General features: G+C 38.1%; 1 protein-coding gene across 2 annotated transcripts in view; it reads right to left on the bottom strand.

The window, feature by feature from the left end:
* Positions 1-392: 392 nt before the first annotated feature.
* The window catches only part of RB1 (RB transcriptional corepressor 1), a 133,701-nt gene continuing 113,055 nt past the window's right edge, over positions 393-21,038 (bottom strand). Inside the window, exons 19-27 of one of the 2 annotated variants that reach the window (XM_084767536.1) lie at positions 20,591-20,736; positions 19,017-19,162; positions 14,708-14,812; positions 13,282-13,395; positions 13,019-13,182; positions 9,834-9,864; positions 5,986-6,128; positions 5,469-5,518; positions 393-2,284 (exon numbers count right to left, since the gene is read on the bottom strand). In XM_084767536.1, coding sequence (XP_084623662.1) covers positions 2,226-2,284; positions 5,469-5,518; positions 5,986-6,128; positions 9,834-9,864; positions 13,019-13,182; positions 13,282-13,395; positions 14,708-14,812; positions 19,017-19,162; positions 20,591-20,736 — 958 coding nt within the window. In that variant the 3' untranslated portion in view covers positions 393-2,225. The remainder of the gene's footprint in view (positions 2,285-5,468; positions 5,519-5,985; positions 6,129-9,833; positions 9,865-13,018; positions 13,183-13,281; positions 13,396-14,707; positions 14,813-19,016; positions 19,163-20,590; positions 20,737-21,038) is intronic. The other variant, XM_084767535.1, reaches the window with a different exon arrangement.

Raw genomic sequence — 21,038 nt, 5'->3', positions numbered from 1 at the left:
GCTACTGTAAACGAGCCTCCTGTCATTTACAGTCATGTTTGGATAGATCTGCTGTTTATCAACAAAGAAATATTCAAATGTGGGAAGGTCCTGCAGCCACCAGTTGGAAGTTAAATATCCACCTACAGTCTCATCTTGACCCTTCTTTGTGCCCTATTGTGCCAGTTGCTTTTAAGGTTTCAGAGTCTCCCTTTTCCTGCCTGTTTCTGACAGAGTCTCATAAAGCACAGAGCTTTTAAACATTCATTTCATAAAAATCAAGGCAAAAGGTAACAATATATATTGTTCAGAAAGCACATTTCTGAAAATCTGAGGATCGTCAGAATGGATGAGATGTTAGGAGAAAGATCATATACAGAAAACACTTAACACAGAGATCAATGTCACACCAGTAAGGCTCTTAACAACTAGTTTATTTTAAAATAGACAAACTATTATAGAAAACAGGGACATAGCAATTTGAATGTATGGTTTTAGCCAGTACAAAAACAAAACCAACAGTGCAGGATCTGTAGCTTGAAGAAATCTCAATATAGAATCTTTGAAAATTTCTCTAGTTCTGTCATTAATTCTAACTTGAACTTACTAGTAAGAGACCGAGAAGCATGGTAAGCCCTTGACCTAAAATCTATCTAATCTGTAGGAAATTCATGCAAAACTTAATGAAGAAACAGGGTAAGCTGTCTATTGCTTTTGTTATGGAGATAACTATCAAACGAGTAAAACTGAAACTAAATTGAGGAGAAAAATAGAAGTTTGTTTCCTTAACAAGACCAGATTTCTTTTCAAAAAGTATGGAGTTTAGAAAAAGTGATTTTCTTAAATGCTAGCTGATGCTATCTTAAATATCACCTATTTTAAATTATACCATCTCTAAATAAGTTAATTCCACAAGATAATTTAAATACACCTTTAGGTGGAGGGGTGAAGGGAGTGCCTCTTTATTCACTGCAGCTATTTTATTTTGAAGCTTCTGCACAGAATCAGAGAGAATATTAATGCCTAACTTTTTAGAAACACCTTTGATTACTTGCAGTAATGCTGGACTAGAAATAGTGTGGCTTTGAATGAGCCAGTGTTATTAGACCAGACTGGGTTAAAAAAACAGATAATTGCCAGTTCAAAAGAAACCAGGAAGACATGTACTATTCCAGAAAAAACACAAATATTTCCAAATTTAAAAGAACAGAATAAATTGTTGAGATGCAATTAGACACTTATATGAGGAAAAAAAATTGAAGGCTCCTGTAGTTAACAGTCTGCTTGTGGAACAAAATTACTTTGTATCTTGATTCTTTAGGACCTAGAAACATTAGAAAGTGCACTTGGGTTGTGCTGTAGGCGGGTCCTATGCAGCACAGCTGTGGCCAGACTTGACTTTCAAGTACTACATGGGTACTTATAAATTCAGTAATCTGAATGATTAAAAGAAAAAAAAACCTGGAGTATTATCAATAATCTTCAGTTTAAAGCATGAGTTGAATGAAAAAAAGAATCAATTCTTACAGGTTCTGAGGTATGAAATCTGTGTCAGTAGTAAGACAGTATCCTATGTTTATACTTTTTTGCTTGTATTTCAAAGGTAAAATATGTAAAACAAACACACGGCACATTAGATTCTAATATTAAAATAAGCCCAATGTATAGAAATTAGTAGTTTCCCCCGGTTTGTAAGAATCTGTTTCAGTAGAAGATTCAAGATAATTTGGTTGAATGTGGACAGTCAATCAACTTGCATTTGGAAGACAGGACACATTTTCTAAGGGTATTCACGTTAAATTAAAAAAAAACATATAAATTAATAAAACCAAGAGCAAACATCACACATGTGCCACGAGGAAAGGCAAAGTAGTCAGCCAGGCGTGAGGGGGTTGTTAGGACCCCCTCCAGAGGCAGCCTCACTTCTGAGGGCAGCAGGCTCTTGTTGGAAATGCAAACAATCTGCTTTCATGTTTTAAATGGCATGATCTGCACAAGATTCTCAATCCTGTGTACTATCAATTCTATACCATTGATTACAACATTGAAGTGGCTTAGGAATCACCCACACAAATACAAATACTTGTACCTGCACGTTTTATATCTACACCATGAGTAAACACAGCCATGAGCGGAACCTGGGACTATAGTCACATCCAGGAGACACGTGTCAGGTCCCCCATGGTCCACAGTGTCCAGAATCCTGAGATCCTCATTTTTCCTCCTTGTTTGAGACATCCATGCTATCATTCATTTTCTGCTTTTGCATTCGTGTTCGAGTAGAAGCTGAAAAAGCAATAGAGAATTCAATAGTGCCGAGGCTGCTGGGTAAGTGGACCAGGGGCTCCCATGGCTCCCATGTTCATGTCAATTGGCTGGAGCTCTGAAGCCTGCAGTGTCTCCCAACAGATCCCTGGTTTCTGCACAGAGTCTTGCTATGTGGCCCTGACTCATGTCTTGGACTCGTGCTCCTCCCGTCTATGTTACCACGTGCTGGGATTACCTAACTGTTTAAAAGCCAGAATCCCTTGCTAATTTTTTCCCCTCAAGCTGTACCACCAGAATATGTCTGCTTGTCTTGGTGTCTATACTGCATGTGTATACATATAAATTATAATATAAATCTGGAAAGAGTTGGAGGAGAGAGGGTAAAAATGATTAAAACACATTATACAACATTCTCAAAAATACATATATAACATGCACATATGCATATATATGTAAAATGTATACCTCAAAAAAACACTTAAAAAAGCCTGGTGGTTGTTGGCATACTTCTTTAATCCCGGCACTTGGGAGGCCCAGGCAGGTAGATCTCTGTGAGTTCATGGCCAGCCTGGGCTACAAAGTGAGTTCCAGGACAGCCAGGGCTACACAGAGAAACCCTGTCCTGCAAAACCAAAACAGTCATGGCCTTCTTGCTAGACATAGTTAATTGTATATGTGTGTAATAATATAAAAGTATATTTAAAAAATAAAAAGAAGAAAAACCAAACTAAACAAGCAACAACAAACCAAAGTGGTGGTAGGGGGCTCAGTACTGCTGGAGAGCTGACTCAGCAGTTACGAGACCTGGCTGCTCTTCCAAAGTACCAGGGTTCAATTCCCAGCACCCACATGGAAGCTCACAACTGTCTGCAACTTCAGTTCAAGGGGATCTGACACCCTCACACACATAAACAAGCAGGCAGAATACCAATGTACATTTAAGAAAAGACAAAAACAAAACCATTTTCTTTGTGACCAAATTTAGCCATAAGCATTCCTACAATGTGCCTCATTGCAGACCACTAGTCTATAGACGTGGCCACTGGAACAGACTGAAACCATGAGTCCTGGCCAGCAGAGTGAATACTGCTTTTTCCATAAAGGTAGGCATTCCCTCCACCCCTAAAAGTTTTTAAGGTAGCTTAAACTAGGCATGGGCATTTTAGAAATAATTAATTGTTAATCATGACATGGCAAAGACCAGAACACTTAAATTACTAAAACAAAAGAAAAAGACAACTTTTGACTTTACACATAAAAATCATGTTTTTACATAAAAAATAAAGTAGAAGTAAGAATGTCTAAGGAAACAAATGAGAGAAGGAAGGGCCACAAAAGGGAGAGTAGGAGGATGGGATGCTGTTGGGGTTGGAAAGATGGCTCAGTGGTTAACAGCACATGCTGTGCTTGGATACTCTATTCCTTGCAGCTGCCTGTAAGTACACACACACACACACACACACACACACTTTAAAACATAATTAAATCTAACCAAACAAAATCTTGACTTTACAGATAGATATTCTTTATTTTAAAAATCTATGAAGAGGAGCTAGGAAATAGTCCTCTGGGCAGGGTTCTGAATTTAACTCCCAGCACTAAAAACAAATTACAAATATTCCCTTGAAATTTGGATCCTCCCACCTCCACCTCCCAAAGTGCTAGGGTTAACATGCGCCACACCTGGTTTAACACAGGCTTCATGCATGCTTGCCAAGTGCTCTGAAAACAGCCACATCCCAGTCCTGCACGTAAGTCTTTTGGGCCAGCCAGAGAGAAACCTGGACTGTCTTACTTGGCTTCAAGAGCATCAAGCTCCCTTTGCTTGTCCCTTATTTTCCAGTTGCAAAAACACCCTGAACTTCAGCCTGCCAGAGGAGACTGGACATCGTAGCTCCATGTGTCACCAGGAAGTGAAGTGTACTGACCACAGCTGCAGACCAGACCTCTTCTCTAAGACATCATCTTACAGCATCCTACCCCTTGTAGCATGTGTATTTGTGACCTTCAATTTTGGTTATAAGTGCCCTGTCCTTTTTATGTACTTTGGGGGTGGTGGTGGTAGAGGACACACACATGATTATATAAAAGCATGATTTTCATGTGTAAAGTCAAAAGATAAAATAGAAATGTATTGATTCCTAAAGCTGGTATTTTGAATGCTCAGCATATTTAACTTTGGTTTGAACATTATACGTAAGGGGAAAAGCTGTAAACGCCATCCAGAAGTACATTCCCCTGGGTACTTTTTACTGTAGCTAGCGTCTCCAGCATCCAGCTGTAAGTTCCCATCATACTCAGTGGCAGTGCCCCCCACCATCTCCTACATACTTTTACTCTTCCAGATCCCTTTCTTTGCCTATTACTGGATCTTGCACCAGCTACATTCAATACCACAGCTCTGTGCCTAAGACAACCATAAACACTCAGCAAATACCGCCTTCTTCCATCTATATTTTCTTACAGTCTTATAATAGCTTAGGATAAAATCCCATTAGTCTTAATATTCCAAAATGAATTGATCCCTTTTATTGATTTATTGTGTGTAAATGCATACATATACTTATCTCACAATCCTGTGCCCACAAGGCAGCAAACACTGACACTCAGTGACAAGCCCTGACCCAGCATTCCAAATCCCTGTCACACTGACAGTTGGAAAATTACCTGATGTTAATTTTCAGAATTCTGGTTTCCAGTAATAATAAAAAAAAAAAAGCTGTCTGAAATTGTCTCAAAGCCTTAAGATTAAGGGAGTCCAAAACCCCCTGGTGTCTGACATACGCTCCATGGATGATCCTAAAGTTGTGCGCATGCTATCAGCACTACCTGAAATCAGTAACTACGGAAAAGGGAAGGAGGAGGTAAAGCTGGGGGTGCAGTATCAGGGGAGGGGCCAAGGAGCAGTGGGGAGATGGCGGTGAGGGATGGATGTGACCAAACACATTGTGTATGCGTGTGAAATCTCAAACATCACATTTTAAAGTCCAGCTCGGCACGAGGGCTCTTGGGAAGAGTGCTGACCTTCACTTTGTAGCACACACTTTGTCCACCAATGTGCAAGGTAAACAGTACATTCCCATTTGAACTATACTGTAAATACGTAACTAGCCCTGCCACTTGAGGGCATACTGTGTGGATTCCTCCACAGGGTGAAAAGGCTTTCCTCAGTGAAAGCAGCTGCTTCTTCCCATATGCAAAGCAAGAAAGTGAGGACTTACTCATTTCTGCCAGTTTCTGTTGGAACTTGGACTCCGCTGGAAGATGTTTACTGCAGATTAAAAAAAGAATAGTTGAAATGCATACATGAAATTTCCTAGTAACAATGACATTTTATGCTATTATTTTGTCTTAATTTCAAAAGCTTCCAAGTTATCTAAAATAAAGATGCTACAAATTTATGATTCTATACATTTTAGTGGCTCTTATAAAGCATAATTTAGTATTTTTTAAGAGTAAGAATTTTTAAATGTAATGTTAAAACAAATTAGTATCAATAGCTGTGTAAGACTATGTTTAGACTTCTAATGCCTAAGTTGCCATGAATTTCTACAGATGGCATTAGATTCGCATGGTGCTTTCCACTGTCCCAGTTCACACTGCCTCTGACTTCCAAGTGTTGGGATTAAAGGCATGTGGCACCTTGGCCCACACCTATATTTTTAGTTGTTCTCACAGCACAGAAAACTGACAGGATAGGGGCTGAGGGGACTCAGGACAGTGCCGGGAGACTCCTACCTCCCGTCAGCTTCATCGGCTCCCTCAATGTCAAAGCGCAGCTTCTTCAGTGGCTTTGGGGGGTTGCCGCCTTCAGCACTTCTTTTGAGCACTCGGTCACTATTACACACCATCTGGTTTATTTTCTGGAACTTCTCAGATGTCTATAAATTACAGAGTTCTTATTTTAAATCATTAAATAGCAACACTTTGAAGTTAGTGGCTACAAATTTAATTTTGACGTACATCAAAAGTCAGGTGGAAGTAATCTCTTCACTTAATTCTCTGTCCAGTAAGGCAGAGACTAAATGACAGATTTTTAAAAGAATTAGCACAACTATGCCAATTTTGTCTTCATTAAAACAACCATTCCTCCGGAATCTTCTCATCTTTTCCAAGCAGCTCTGAGTCTCTGTCATTACTGCGCTGCCAAGTGCTGTCCTGGACTCACTTTGTAGACCAGGCTGGCCTTGAACTCACAGAGACCTGCCTGCTTCTGCCTCCCAAGTGCTGGGATTAAAGGCATGCACTGCCATGCCCTGCTTAGAACTTAAATTTAAAACAAAAATTTTAAACCTTTATAAAGTTGCGCTTCAGAGTGTTGCATGGTGAGAGGGAAGGCCAGCAGGAGGCGTGCTTCATTTCATGCGTGGTTTTGACACATCATGTGTTGATGTGTTACAAACCACCTCAGATAATGAGACTGTTGAAATACTAGTTCATAAAGGGTTCTGAGTATTCAAAGACTTCTTTAGTCCAAGTAATATTATTGGACATGATGTGACCTTGGTAAGAAGTGCCAGAGCAGGCACTCAGCGCCAGATCTCCCCAGTATGTAAGTATGTGGGAACAGGCCACCTCTTAGCTTCCATTTTAAGATTGTCTCAGACATGCACATTACATGTTAATTGAGCCAACAAATGAAGTCAGATGTTCAGATAGAGGTTAAATGTGATCTGACTGGTTCACCAGACAGGATCAGCTTCATTTAATGAAAATGTATTTAGAGTACATATTCAATATGACAGAAGCTAAGCCCCATGGCCCTAATAATTAATATCTGGATTAACAGATGTTTTCACCATTGTTTTACAGGTTGTAGTAGGCTGTCACACAGCTGCCTACCTCCAGGTAGATTTGCATGATTCCATAGCTCCTTCACGAAGCCTGGCAGCAGTAGCCCATCTTGAATCAGGTGTTACAGCACTAAGTATTTGTAAAATGGTCTTTTACATTTAATTCAGCACATGAACTTTAACCTACCTCTAGAGCAAGTGGTTCTCAACCTGTGGCAAACCCTGTGGCAAACCTCTATCTCCAAAATTACTTACATTATAATTCATAATAGTAGCAAAATTACAGTTATGAAGTAGCAATGAATGTAAGTTTATGGTTGGGGGTCAGCACAACATGAGGAACTTATTAAAGTGTCTCAGCATTAGGAGGGTGGTTGAGAACCACTACTCTACAGTATGCTTCATGTGCATACACAGCTGCTCTCTCTCTCTCTCTCTTTCTCCCCTTCCTTTTTTTTTCTCTTTTGTTTTCCCCTAAAACAACATTTTTGCTATATATTGAAACTAGATATTGTTCATACAATATACTTTGATCACAGTTTCCCCTCTGCCAACTTCTCTGAGATTACCCTATCCCCCTCCCCATTAGAATTCATATCCTTTCTGTCTTCTTAGAAAATGAACAGGCAGCCAGGCATGGTGGCGCACACCTTTAATCATGGCGCTCAGGAGGCAGAGGCAGGCATATCACTCACTGGGAGTTCAAGGCCGGCCTGGTCTACAAAGCAAGTCCAGGATAGGCAAGGCTACACAGAGAAACCCTGTCTCAAAAAACCAAGAGAGGGAGAGGAAGACAGAGAGAAAGAGAGAGGGGCGGGTGAGGGGAATGAACAGGCATCTAAAGAATAATAAGTAAATAAAATATGATAAAACAAACTAAAATAAGACAAAACAAATGAACAAGAGAAAGAGCTAAGGAAAAAGCACAAGGTATACATATAGATGCAGAGATACAGGTTTGTACACATAAGAATGCCCTAAAGACGCAAAACCAAAAGCTGTAATATATATACAAAGGACCTATCAGGACAAAAAACAAAACAAAATAAAAACACATCTGTCAAAATCTTATGAGACACAGAACTTTCAAGATGCCATTGAGTTTGCTTTGTGTAAATCATTCCCTGCTTGGCATGAGGCCTGCCCATAAGAGTGGTTTGCATGCCCAGAGAGACTCCAACAGAGAGAACTGAGTTTTTCATGTATGAGTAGCCACAAATTCTTGATCATCCTATCTCCCTCTCCCAAGATTACAGATCTATACCACTGTGCTTGGCGCATCAGAAAACCAATTATTTAAAAACCAATTATTAGTATTAGTGCACGATACAATATATGTGAATGTAAGCATGTGCATCATGGTGCACATGTCAAGGTCAGAGGACAAACTTTTGGAGTCAGTTTCTCCTTCCACCTTTTATGTGCGTTCTAGGGATCAAACTTAGGCCACCAGGCTGCTCAGCAAGTGCCTTTTACCCTCTGCAGCATCACACTATCTCACTTCCTTATTTATCAGGGAAAGACTAGCACTGAGAGGAAGCAAAGAAGGGAGTGGGAGAGTTGGGTGGATAAGGAAATAAACGAATGATTGTTAGAGCATGTGTGTGTGGAAGGAGACCAGTAACTAGAGCCGTGCTGCTAATGTGTGCATATGGTGCTTCATTTCAGAGTACCTCATTTCAAATCATGTTACTGATTTCAAAACTTCTATAAACATTTATATGAGATTATATACATACATGTGGTATCATAAAAGGGTATGTGGCCTTTGTCTTCTGTTCCTGCCCTAAAACCCTTGGAACTTCCCAAGTGATAAGGATGACAGGGCCCTCTTCTGTTCTAACAAAGGGATCCCTGACAGTATCAGTATGGGGTCAAAGTGTCAGACAAACTGTGGTTAAAAGCTGAGAATTTTCAACCACAGTTCCTAACTTTCAGGGTGGGAAGAGATCCAGCTAATGAACTATTTGTACAGAATAAAGTCCCCTAACATCAGGGCTGGGAGAGCTCTGGAGTTGCTGACTCCACAGCAGCAGGTTAGGAACCCCAATGGACATCACTCTATGGGTCTTTTCAACCGGCTGCTCATCTGCATCTTTTGTAATGAACTGTTAATGGTCAGTAAACCATTCTCCAGAATTTTTCAAACGTTCTAGCAAATGATCAAACTGGAAAGGAACAGTATTACAGGGATTCCCTGACTCCTAGCCAATTTGGAAAGAAAATTGGTATAACCCAGGAACCTGTCACTCGTGACTGGCACTGGGAAGAAGTTAATTACCTGAACCCTAAAACCCATGGGATCCAAAGACAACTAGGTATTCAAGTCAAATTGAACTAAACTGCTTGACACCAGCTATGTATAGAGTTGGAGGACACACGTTTCACTCTAAGAGGACTGTGAGCATTAAAACACTTTATGTGTGCATATAAATGACTAAATGTGTATTATATAATCTCAGAGAAATGTTTACTATACAACTTGGAAGTTTACAAATTATGAATATGATTCAAAATTAAACCCGATTTGAAAATAAATCTGAGATGACATCTTCAATTCTATATAATGTGCTGAGAGGATATATCTGGGCAATAGCACCTTTAAGCTCAAATTATGGAAATTGTCTATTTCTTTTATAGCTGCAATATAAATCACTGATGTCCATATACAGATTTCCAAAACAAAACACTAAATAAAGGATGATGCAGGGGTATATAGCCCTTGCATCATATTGTCCAGTATATTTTATATAACATTCTGTGACATCATTTTTCATAGAAAGAAATACTCACCCCAAATGATTCACCAATTGAGACCAAGATTCTGTCAAGTTAAGATAAAATGTGAGTTAGTTGTGAAAACCAGACACAGACTGTGCAGATGTGCAGAGATGAACGTAGATGCATAACTCTCAACTGTCACAAGTCAAAGATTCTCCAGCCCTATATCCACTGACACCTCACATCCATCAGGGGAGTGTTACACTGGTGCTGGTGCAATTAAAACGTAACTAGTCAGAGGGGTTTTTATGGAGTCTCAAACATGCTAGTCATGCATTCCACCACTGAGATATAGCCCCAGCTCTCTTAGATTTGGAACAAGAACTCTGGGTTTGCAGAGCATAATTCTGCCATGATGCACATTTAAAGAGGATTTTTAGAAAGTTTTGGGTTTTTTTGTTTTGTTTTGTTTTTTGAGACAGGGTTTCTCTGTGTAGCATTGGCTGTCCTGGACTCGCTTGTAGACCAGGCTGGCCTCAAACTCACAGAGATCCTGCCTGTCTCTAAAAACCCCAAGCGCTGGGATTACAGGCATGTACCATCACACACCTGGCTTGGAAAGTTTTCAAGATTATTTTTACTTAGTTCTTCATAAATCAACAAATGCTACTTCATTCATTTTAAGTTAATTTGATACAAATGTGTAAGTCTATAAATAAAATTTGAAAGATCAGTACGATGGCTCAGCACGTAAAAACACTTGCAGCCAAGCCTGATGACTTGGGTTCAGTCCCTGAAACTCATGGCAGGAGAGAATGACTCCAGCAAGTTGCACTCTGATCCCCACACATGCACAGTAGCATGCATAACCCCCAAGTAAATAAAATAAATGTAAAACAAAACAACAACAATAATTTTTAAATTAAAAGGGTCTGGTGAAATGGCTCAGCAGGTATAGGCAATTGCTACACATACTTGGCAACCTAAGTTTTACCACGGAAACCCACATACAGGTGAACAAAGAGAACAGAATCTGCAAAGCTGTCCTCTGACCATCACATGGCGTGCAAGCCCTACTCCCCCCAATAAATATAATTTTAAAATTTATTCTTATAATGTAATAATCAGACTTTAATTAGTATTTATATTGGTATATAGTAAATGCTATTCATTATATATCCTATAATCAGAGATCCTTATTATTCTATTTCCTTCATTTTAACCACATTGCTTATGGTTGTGTTTTTTATCTCATTACAGGGGGGTTGAAACCAGGGCCCTGTACATGTTAAGCTAGTGCTCTACACTGAGCTACATCCCAAAGCTTCTCTAACCTTTAGTGTGAGACAGGGTCTCACTGAGTTGTGAACTTGTGATGTTCTAGCTTTAGCTGCTGAGATTACAGGTCTATGTTACTAGACTCAGTTATAATTTATATTTTTGATAATAAAGTTGGAAAGTATTTCCTTATGTAGCTCAAAAAAGATTTGAAAATATACACATGGAACCAGTAGCTACATAGATTTATTGTCTTTCATTTCCTTGGTAAGTGATATCCTTCCATGTATATGTGATTAATCTAAATACTAAATATGCTACATAAACATAATGCTAAGGTTCTCTAAAGCCTTACCCGTGATTTGCCAATTAGGATGTTCACAGTCTGACTCTTTTCCCCCTAAAACGAGCACCAATACATGCTGGGCATAGTGGCTCACCCTGTTATCTAAGTACTTGGGAGGCTGAGCAGTAAGACTGCTGTAGATCTGAGGCTACCCTGGGCTACACATTGAAAAATAAAGTTTTAAAGTGGAAAACCAAATAGCATTACAGAACTGATTTCGTTAAAATCAGCAAACAGCCATCATTATAATGATGATATGGATTAATTATCGCCATCAGAAACTTCCTAAATATACATTGCCATGTCATGTGGCAGCATGAGACTGTGTAAATTTACTTAAACATGGTATGACATCTTAGCAGGTTACAGTGTGAGCTGAAGATACCTATACAAAGATAATCAGATATAAAGAGCATTACACAAATAGAGAGGGTCCAAATATACATAGGAAGCTTCCATCATATTTCCAGTTATTTTTAACTTGATATTTTTCTACAGAGTTTGAAATTTTAATCACAAGTGTACATTACTCGTAGAATTCAATGTACTGCACAAGTGTTTCCTAAAAAGCTAACAGAGTCCTTTTCTCCTCATTTTCTTTTCTTGCCCACCAGATACAAACTACACTGAGAATTTCTGATGAGACTCCAGTCATTAGACTAGTTAATTAGCTTTCTACTTCATAAACAGTAAGCCAGTTTCAAATAGCCCATGATAACATATAATTAGTCAAATGAAGGACTTCAAAGGCAGAGATACAATTTGTCATTGTATAGAATATTTCATTTGAGAATTTTAAACAGCTTCATAATCATTTTGCTGAGCCACAGTGTCCTTCTGGAACAGAAATGTCTGGTAAGAAACCTACCAGAAGAATTAAGAAAGGTGGATTTTCTTAATTGATAGTAATCTACACTTACTAAGACATCTTTATGTTTAAACTTATTTATTGTTTCTCCTGTGCGTGAATATGATCTCTGTGTCAGTGCGAGTGAACATGTCCAGTCAGAGAACAGCTTGGGGAAGCTGCTTCTTTCCTTCCATCGTGAATCCAAAAACCAAACTCACGTCCTCCAGTTTGTATGGCAGGCACTTTTATGGGTGGTCTATGTTGCCAGCGCTTTTGACTCCATTTTCATAACAAGCTAAGTACTAAGATCATAGAGTTTATAGTAAACTTAGAATAAAAAATCTGGGCATAACGGCACACAACTTTAACCTTAACACTCAGGAAGTAGAGGCAGATGGATCTTTGAATATGTAGCCTGCCTGGTTTACATTGCAAGTTCTAGGTCAGCCAAGCGCTACACAGTGAGACCCTGCTTAAAATGAGTAAATAAATATTGTTAAGCTAAAATGATCTACTTTAGCAGTTTACAACACTACCAGTGTTTTGAGGCACACCTGAAAACTGGTTCTCAATCTCTATATAGAAGAGACCTTAGCAGCTGGACAAGCTCATGAGTAAATGTGAAAGCCCTCCCAGGTAAACACATTTTCTTTGCCCCCAAATTCTTTTCATATGTTTACTTAATGCACATAAGGAATGCCTAGCCCATTGTTAACAACAACAATCAAAATTATCAATTTGAATGATATTTTTTCAGCATTCTCTCAAAAAGTAAACACCAACCTTGATCTTGGAGTCATTTTTGTGGGTGTGGGTAGACCTTCTGAAATTTTATAAGGACTCTTTAGGGGTGATATATAGATGTTACCTCCAGGAATCCTTAAGGGTGAACTAGAAAACTTGTAAGGACTTCGAGGAATGTGAGGTATCGGTGACAAGGTAGGAGGCTAGAGACAAAACAAAAAGAAAAAAATTGATCTAATGTTTTGGTGGGATCCATTACTCCATCATTAGATTTCTCCAATTAAAAGATACTTTCAACATACCCTGGTGGAGGCGTACTGTAAAATATTTGTTTTTAGTCTCTGCATGAAAACTGAGTTATAGAATACTATGATGGAATCAAACTCCTCTTCTCTGATCAAAACACGTTTAAAGGTCTGAGGGGAAAAAACGTTAAACAAATGTAAGAACTTCTCTTTAAAATTTCTGTTAATAGCTGTACATAGTTTTAGGGAAACACCATATTTTATATAGAAAGCAATAATCTAAGTCTTATATTATAGATGTCCTATTCAAAGTAAAATGTCACCAAGATAATCCAGGGAAGGAGCCTGGCAGCAACAGACAGAATACTGGCCATCCCATGAGAGAGTTGGGGTAAGCAACAAAAAGCCAGCCCCATCACCCCGCCCCCATATAGACAATATTCACTGGCCTGTAGCAACTGCAACCCTCCAGTCTGAAGGGTTTAGAAAATGCCCCATTCCCTTGCAAGAAACAGACATTTAGTTACAACACTTATTTTGCAACTAGATTTTGCTTTATTTACTTTTTACTTTCATAAGCAGGGCCTAGCTATGTAACTTCATACTCATGATATCTCCTAACTTATCATTCTGGGTAGGAGTTATAGGCCTCGGCCACCATGACCAACTTGTGTAAATTTTAATTAGGTAAAACTAAAGAAACTTTGGGGTTGCCTCTGTAATACATACATACATACATACATATGTGTATATATAACTAAATTTATATAACTATATGTATAGCTATATATAAATTTATATAACTAAATTTAAAATAACTCCAAATATATGAATAAAACTAAACTGGTTTGTATCATTTTCCAAAAATTCAATGACAAATTGAAAACAATAACCCAGGACTTACTGCTGTGCTCCAGCATAGTGTGAAATGTGTAAAATAATGGCATCTCTGTGGGCTACACTGGAAATGTTTATTGTGTCTTTATAAGAATTCACTTACACTGTCTTATTCTGTGGAAAAATGAAACTAATATATTACTTATATCAAAGTTGATTTCAGCTGGGCGTGGTGGAGCATACCTTTAGTCCCAGTACTCGGAAGGCAGAGGCAGCAGATCTCTTTGAGTTTGAGGCCAGCCAGGTCTACAGAGTGAGTCCCAGGACAGCTAAGGTTACATAGGGAAACCCTGTCTCGAAAAACCAAAAACACAAAAACAAACAAACAAACAAACCCCAAACAAAAAATAACCCCAAAATTTATTTCAAATATCCTGGTTATTATTATATACAAATGTAGTATCATTTATGAACTTCAACTATGGATTTGGATTTCATAGTTTGCCAGTTTTCTAATTATACTTCAGTGACAAATAATTAGCTAATATTATAAAATTAATCAGGATACATAATCTCTAGTTAACAACCGAAACAAATGATAGCTAGTGCTGTATTTTTCACAGCCTTGCCGCTGGGGACTACCGACCTCCTGGGCGGCGTGCGGAAGGTCCTTGTACGCGGTCACGATGACTTTGAACTTGAGGTCTATGCTCTTCACTTTGCAGATGCCGTACATTGAGCACATCATAACCTAGTAACGAGTGTGACAGAGCACTCAGAACTTTAATACGCCATTGTGGTTTTAAAAGTATTAGTAAAAGAAGGTTTAATTTCTTCCAAGCCCCCAACCCCCATTCTGAACTTAGTTTGAAAGTCTATGTAAGGTGTTTAACCAAAACATTTTTATTTACAGAAAAACATGCAAGCAGCTAAATCAGTTACTCAGGACCCACTGCCCAGTTTGTGAACTACCCTAACTCTGGCTCCAATTTTTTAATGTTTATTGAAAGTGTTAAAACTAGAACAAGTGGAGCCCAGCATGGTGTTTAATCCCAGGACGCGGGAGGCAAAGGCAGCTGGATCTCTGTGAATTGAAGGCCAGCCTGATCTACAAAGAGAGTTCCAGGACAGCCAGGGCTACACAGAGAAATCTTGTCTCAAAAAGCCAAGCCAAACAAACAAGCTAGAACAAGCTAACTGTGTGAGTCACCCTTTCCTTTAAGGTTGTGTTAAAAAGTTTCGGGCTATCAAATGAAGTAACGTGTAACAATCCTGTGTGTAAACAAGTGCTGGGGACAGAGGCCCTCCATTATTAACAGGGTTATGAGTCTTGATCAGAATGTAGGCTGAATCAGTTTTATTTGCTGAATTTTCATTAGGCTATATCCTTTAGGATAAATGAATTCTCTATATGGTTATCTTTTAATAAAACAATCTTTAAAATGTAAAACTAGCCGGGCGTGGTGGCACACGCCTTTAATCCCAGCACTTGGGAGGCAGAGGCAGGCGGATCGCTGTGAGTTCTAGGCTAGCTTGGTCTACAAAGCGAGTCTAGGACAGTCAAGGCTCTTCTGGTTTGCAAAGTGAGTTCAGGACATCCAAAACTACACAGAGAAACTCTGTCTCGAAAAATCCAACCAAACCAAACAAAACAAAACTTTAAGATAAACTTTTTAAAAATCTACTGTACTGCAACTGATACATACAAATATATTTAAGCTATACCTTTTATAATAATTTATTTTTTTGCTTAAAATATCATTCTTGTTGAGAACATTACCAATCTCATTGAAATAGGAGAATTATATGAGAATATTATTAAAAATTATGTACCAATAAAATAACTAAGATAAAATGGAAAAGTTCCTCAAGCTACGCAAAATAACAATACTGACTGAAAATGAAAAGAAAACCAAATTCTGAATTATTAAACATTTAAATGTTCACAAACAAAAGCCCATACCCATTGGACATCACTGGCAAATTCAATGAAATTTCAAGAAGAAAAGAAGACTCAATATCAGTACCAATTATTCAAAAATTCTTCTGAAATTTGAAGTTCCCAACTAATTGTATGAGGCTAATATTTTGCTGATACCAAAACCATACAGATCAATACACAAAAATGAAATTAAAAACAATTTCCCTTATTATTAAAAAGAATAAAATACTTAGGAATATAGTTAATAAAATAAGTATAAGATTTGTAGTCTGAACACTATAAAACATTATTGAAAGGAATTAAAATCTAAAGGAATGGAAGGGTATTATGTATGTGTGGATTGAAGACTTCATTTTAAGATGGCAACATTTCCCCAAACTGACATATCATTCAATGCAATTTCTTCCAAAACTCTCAGAGAAAATGATAAGTCAGTCCTAAAATTCATATGGAAATTTAAGTTTCAGGACAGTTAATTTGATCTTGAAAACAGAACAAAGTGCAATCTTGTCCCTTTATTCCAAAACTTAGAATGCTATAGTAACTAAGACAGTGTATTGTCAGCAGAACAGCTATACAGACGAACAAAATAGAGTTGAGTCTCAGAAATAAACATGTGTACATCTAAAAAGCAATAGATTTTCAACAGCTGCCAACAGAAAAGAAAAAAGAAGACCTGTCTCAAGAAATGGTGCTGGGATGTGTGGGGATAGGTATAGCTCAGTGGGGTGCTTGCCACAAAGTAAGTGGCTCTGGGTTAAACTCCTAACACCAGGAAGAAAAAGAAAGAGGGGAAAGAGGAAGAAAAGGGAGGGGGAGCGGAGCTGAGAAGACTAGTTATTCCCAACACCAAGATGAGGTGACTCCCTCCCCTACACTGTTGCAAAATTAAGCCAAAGTGGATTGAAACTTAAAAGTAAAAACTAAGAGTATAAAACTCTTGGGGGAGGAAAGGAGGTCTTAAAGACTTCAAATGTTCATACAACATTAAACCACTAGTAAACTGGGCCGCTCCCTCCCCTGAAAAAAAATGATCTCAAGTTTTTCTTCATGTAAAAACTTAAGAAAGTAAAACAACTCAGAAAATAAAACATTTGCAGATCATGCATCTCACAGAGAAATGTACATGCAGAACATATTTTAAAAAACAAAAACAAAAACCAAAACAAAACAATCCTCGCAGCCTGGTGTGGTGGCTCACACCTTTAATACCAGGACTGAGGAGGCCGACTAGACTGGTCTCTGTGAGGCTGGTTTGTGTACTACCATGCCCAGTGAGAAAGGATCTTGCTGCATTTTAGAAAGGATTTTAACACACACTTTTCTAAAGAAGATGTTCAATATTATTAGCTATCAGCCACACCTGCCTGTGCACAGGGCATGCCTCTGGCCTCCACAGGCACTGCAAATATGCGCAAATACCCACACATAGAAACACACATGCATAACTAAAAATAATAAATCTTTTAAAATAAAACATAAAATGGTATAACCATTTTGGAAAATAACGCATCTATTCCTCAAAAAGTTAAATAAAGATTTATCATATGACCCAGCAATTCTACGTTATATATACCCAGGAAGAATAAAAACATTTCTCATAAACCACATGCACAAGTATTCGTAATATTATTCATAACAGATCAAAGAAGAAACAGTTCGGTGTCTATCAACTGATGAATTATAAACATAATGTGGTAAATGACACAAACTACAACACAGACGAACCTTGAAACTACGCTCTATCAAAGAAGCCGTACTCAAGCAGAACGTGGCGCTCAGTGATAAAGCATGCCCTAGCATTTACAAGGCCATAGGCTCAATGTCCCACCCCATGCCCTGCACAAAACACACCACCACAACATGAAATTGCGTGAGATTATATTTATAAAAAATATCCAGATTAGGCAAATCTTCAGAAAAAGAAAGAAGATTACTGTTGTTGAGGGCTTTTAGAGGCAACAGAGTTTCTCTTTGGAGTGATTAAAATGGTCTAAATACATTGTGGTAGTAGCTCTACGACTCTACAAATATTCTAAAACCACTGAATTATACATTTTCTATGTATGCATTGAATGGTGTATGAATTACATTAAGACGCTGTTACCCACTCCTCCAAAGGTTGTTCTTTTACCCCTTAAGAAGAGAAAGAAAGCTACGAGGGATCGTTCTATTAATAAGTCCACCTTTCCTTCTCCCTCCTTCCCTTCCTGTTTTCAAATCTAAGGTTCTTTTTAAAACCTTTAAAAAAAATAGCATTAGATAGGCTAAGACTTCACCACTGAGCTACATCACCAGTGTTTTTATTATTTTTGAGACAGGGTTTCACTAAGTTGCCAGGATGGCCTTGAACTTATCATGTTTGAGTCTTCGGCCTCAGGGACTACCACTCCTGATTAGATCAGCTGGTTCCTGGCTCGGGTTTTTGTTTTTGTTTTCTGAGACAGGTATCTCTGTGTAGACTTGTCTATCCTGAACTCGATTTGTAGAGCAGTCTGGCCTCAAACTCACAGAGATCCACCTGCCTCTGACTCCTTGAGTGCTGGGATTACAGGCATGGGCCACCATGCCTGGCTCCTGGCTCATGTTATTTCCTCACGAAATGAAATCTAGCTTATCACAATATAGAAAAGGTTTGTGCTAAATCAGTTAATTGGTGGTTTTTGAAAATAATGTTTGTGTCATTAAATAGCTATTAAAGTATACATAGAAAATCTAAAGTTTTAATATCTAAAAACTACATTTAAAAATATAAATGGTACCCAGCAAGTGACTATACATTATATAATGTAGCTGTGTACTTGAATGTAATCTTTACCCCAGCACACAGTTAACAATAAGAATTGATGCCTTTAATCCCAGCAGAGGCAGGTGAGTCCAGCCTGATCTACAAAGTGAGTCTAGGACATTCAAGGCTACACAGAGAGACCCTGTCTTGAAAAAAAACAAAAACAAAAACAAAAAAGCAAAACAACAAAAAAAGAATTGATGGTGAAATGACTGGTTTTCTTACCTGGTCCAGATGTCGGTCTCTCATGAGCTCATACTCATTTTGTAGAGTGTGTTGAAACAGAGTCCAGATGATGTGCTCTAGCTCTGGGTGGTCAGACAGAAGGCGTGCACACAGTGTATTTAGTCGGAGATATGCTAGACGGTACACTGCAGATGCAGGGGAAATGAAGCCTGTTTACTGTTCATTTTCATTTATGAGTGGAGTTTTTGAAACATTAAATTCCTTTATAATAAGAATTTTAAGTAGCATTTTCACAGAAACCTAGCCTTTAAGACTACTTTCCTTATGAGTAAATGATTCCTAGTATTAGCAGTATTACATATACAAGGCTCAATAATACTTGCTGATTAGCTATTATATATACTAAGGCACATGGGAAAGGTCATATGATATTATGAAATTAGGCAAACCAAGTAAGATTTGCTTTGGTTCTGTTGGTAATCACTCAGCATAGATGTTGGAAATTTCCATTAACAATATTAGAAAGATTATTTTTAAAATAATGGAATCACAAGTGATTATTCTTTTCCCCAAACCTAAAACAAACAAAAAAAATGATACCATGCATTTCTCTATAAATACCAATGGAGTACAGCATACTCTTGAAAACTGTAAATTCTATCAGTGCAAAACGACTGTAAGAGGAAGTTTGGTTTAAGAGCACGATTAGAAATATGACCGGAGAGAAGGAATTCTTATTTTTATACATGTATTTTAGATGTAAAAACTCATGGTTCAAAATGTTCCTTTATGGATTTGCATAAAGTAAATAGAAGTTTTCAAAGCTAACAATTTATCTCCAAAGGTCTAAAGCTTTACTGTATGTCAGCCTTGGCAAGGGATTGGTAAAGCATCTACTGCCCACCTGTCGATTTCTAAATGAGGAGATGAAGGTGGGATCCCAAAGGTCCTCACTTATACAACTTTCTGGGTGGATATTGCTGGTTAGGACCTGCCTTTTGAGAACTACTATATAACTTAAGGCCAAGTTTTACTACATGCTTATGAAGCTCAGTATATTTATAATGAATAAAATCAAGAAAAGTCTTATCTCAAAGGAATTTGACTTTCCATTCTTGCAAAGAGCTTCCAGTAGGTGAGGACCTTCCTGTGCACATAAACCACAGATTTGCAAGGTGGCCCTTGTATTGTACTATGTCCACACACAAGAGTGTTATGAAACCTCATCAGTGTACTTCTTACATGTCCTGAATATCCAAGCAATACATCTGTCCTGGGCAATACTACATTATGTTACTAGACATACACTTGAAAAGCAAAGTAATATTGGTGTATTTCCAAACACTAATCTGAAATCATAACAATGGAAGCAACAATATGAAAATTGAATGTTCTGAATTTACTATATTCTAGGCCCTGTTGACAACATTTCATATGTATGAATTATCCCCTAAGACCTATACGTTAATATTATTACACTACAGATGATTATTATTTTCCATTTTATAAGCGAAGAAACTGAAGTATGGAGATATCAAGTGGTCAAGCGCTCGGGCCACGGCTCAACCTAGGCGGCCCGGATCCAGAGTCCGTGCTCATCACCTTCTACTGACCTTTTTTGTAAAACAGGGAAAGGGAGGTAGATTTCAATGGCTTCTGAGTATGGAAGGCTGAGGCTGCTTGTGTCTCGGTATTTGCAGCAGAATTTACACGTGTGGTTGAACTTCTTTTCTTTGGGGATCTTATAGGAGAAAGATACCTAGATATATACAAAGAATAAGTCTTCATTTCGCACGTGCATGCATGTACACGAGTTACGTTTGATTATACACATACACTCAGATACATTTTACCAAATTCTGTGAGTCAACTATTTGAACACAAGCTGGGAAAGCTAGCTTAACAGGAAAAATGTGCTACCTTTCCAAACTCCAGGCTCCCTGACTTTCCTTTACTTACATACTGATAAATGTAAACTTACTTAACATACAAAAACATATCTCCCTCGAGTTCTAGGTGAAAACATCCACTTTTGTAATGAGCAGCACTACTTGAATTTCA

This window comes from Acomys minous, assembly GCF_964271855.1.
Source record: "Acomys minous genome assembly, chromosome: 18".
NCBI lineage: Eukaryota > Metazoa > Chordata > Mammalia > Rodentia > Muridae > Acomys > Acomys minous.
Note: the sequence above shows the minus strand (reverse complement) of the source record. Positions and strands in the feature narration are given on the sequence as shown.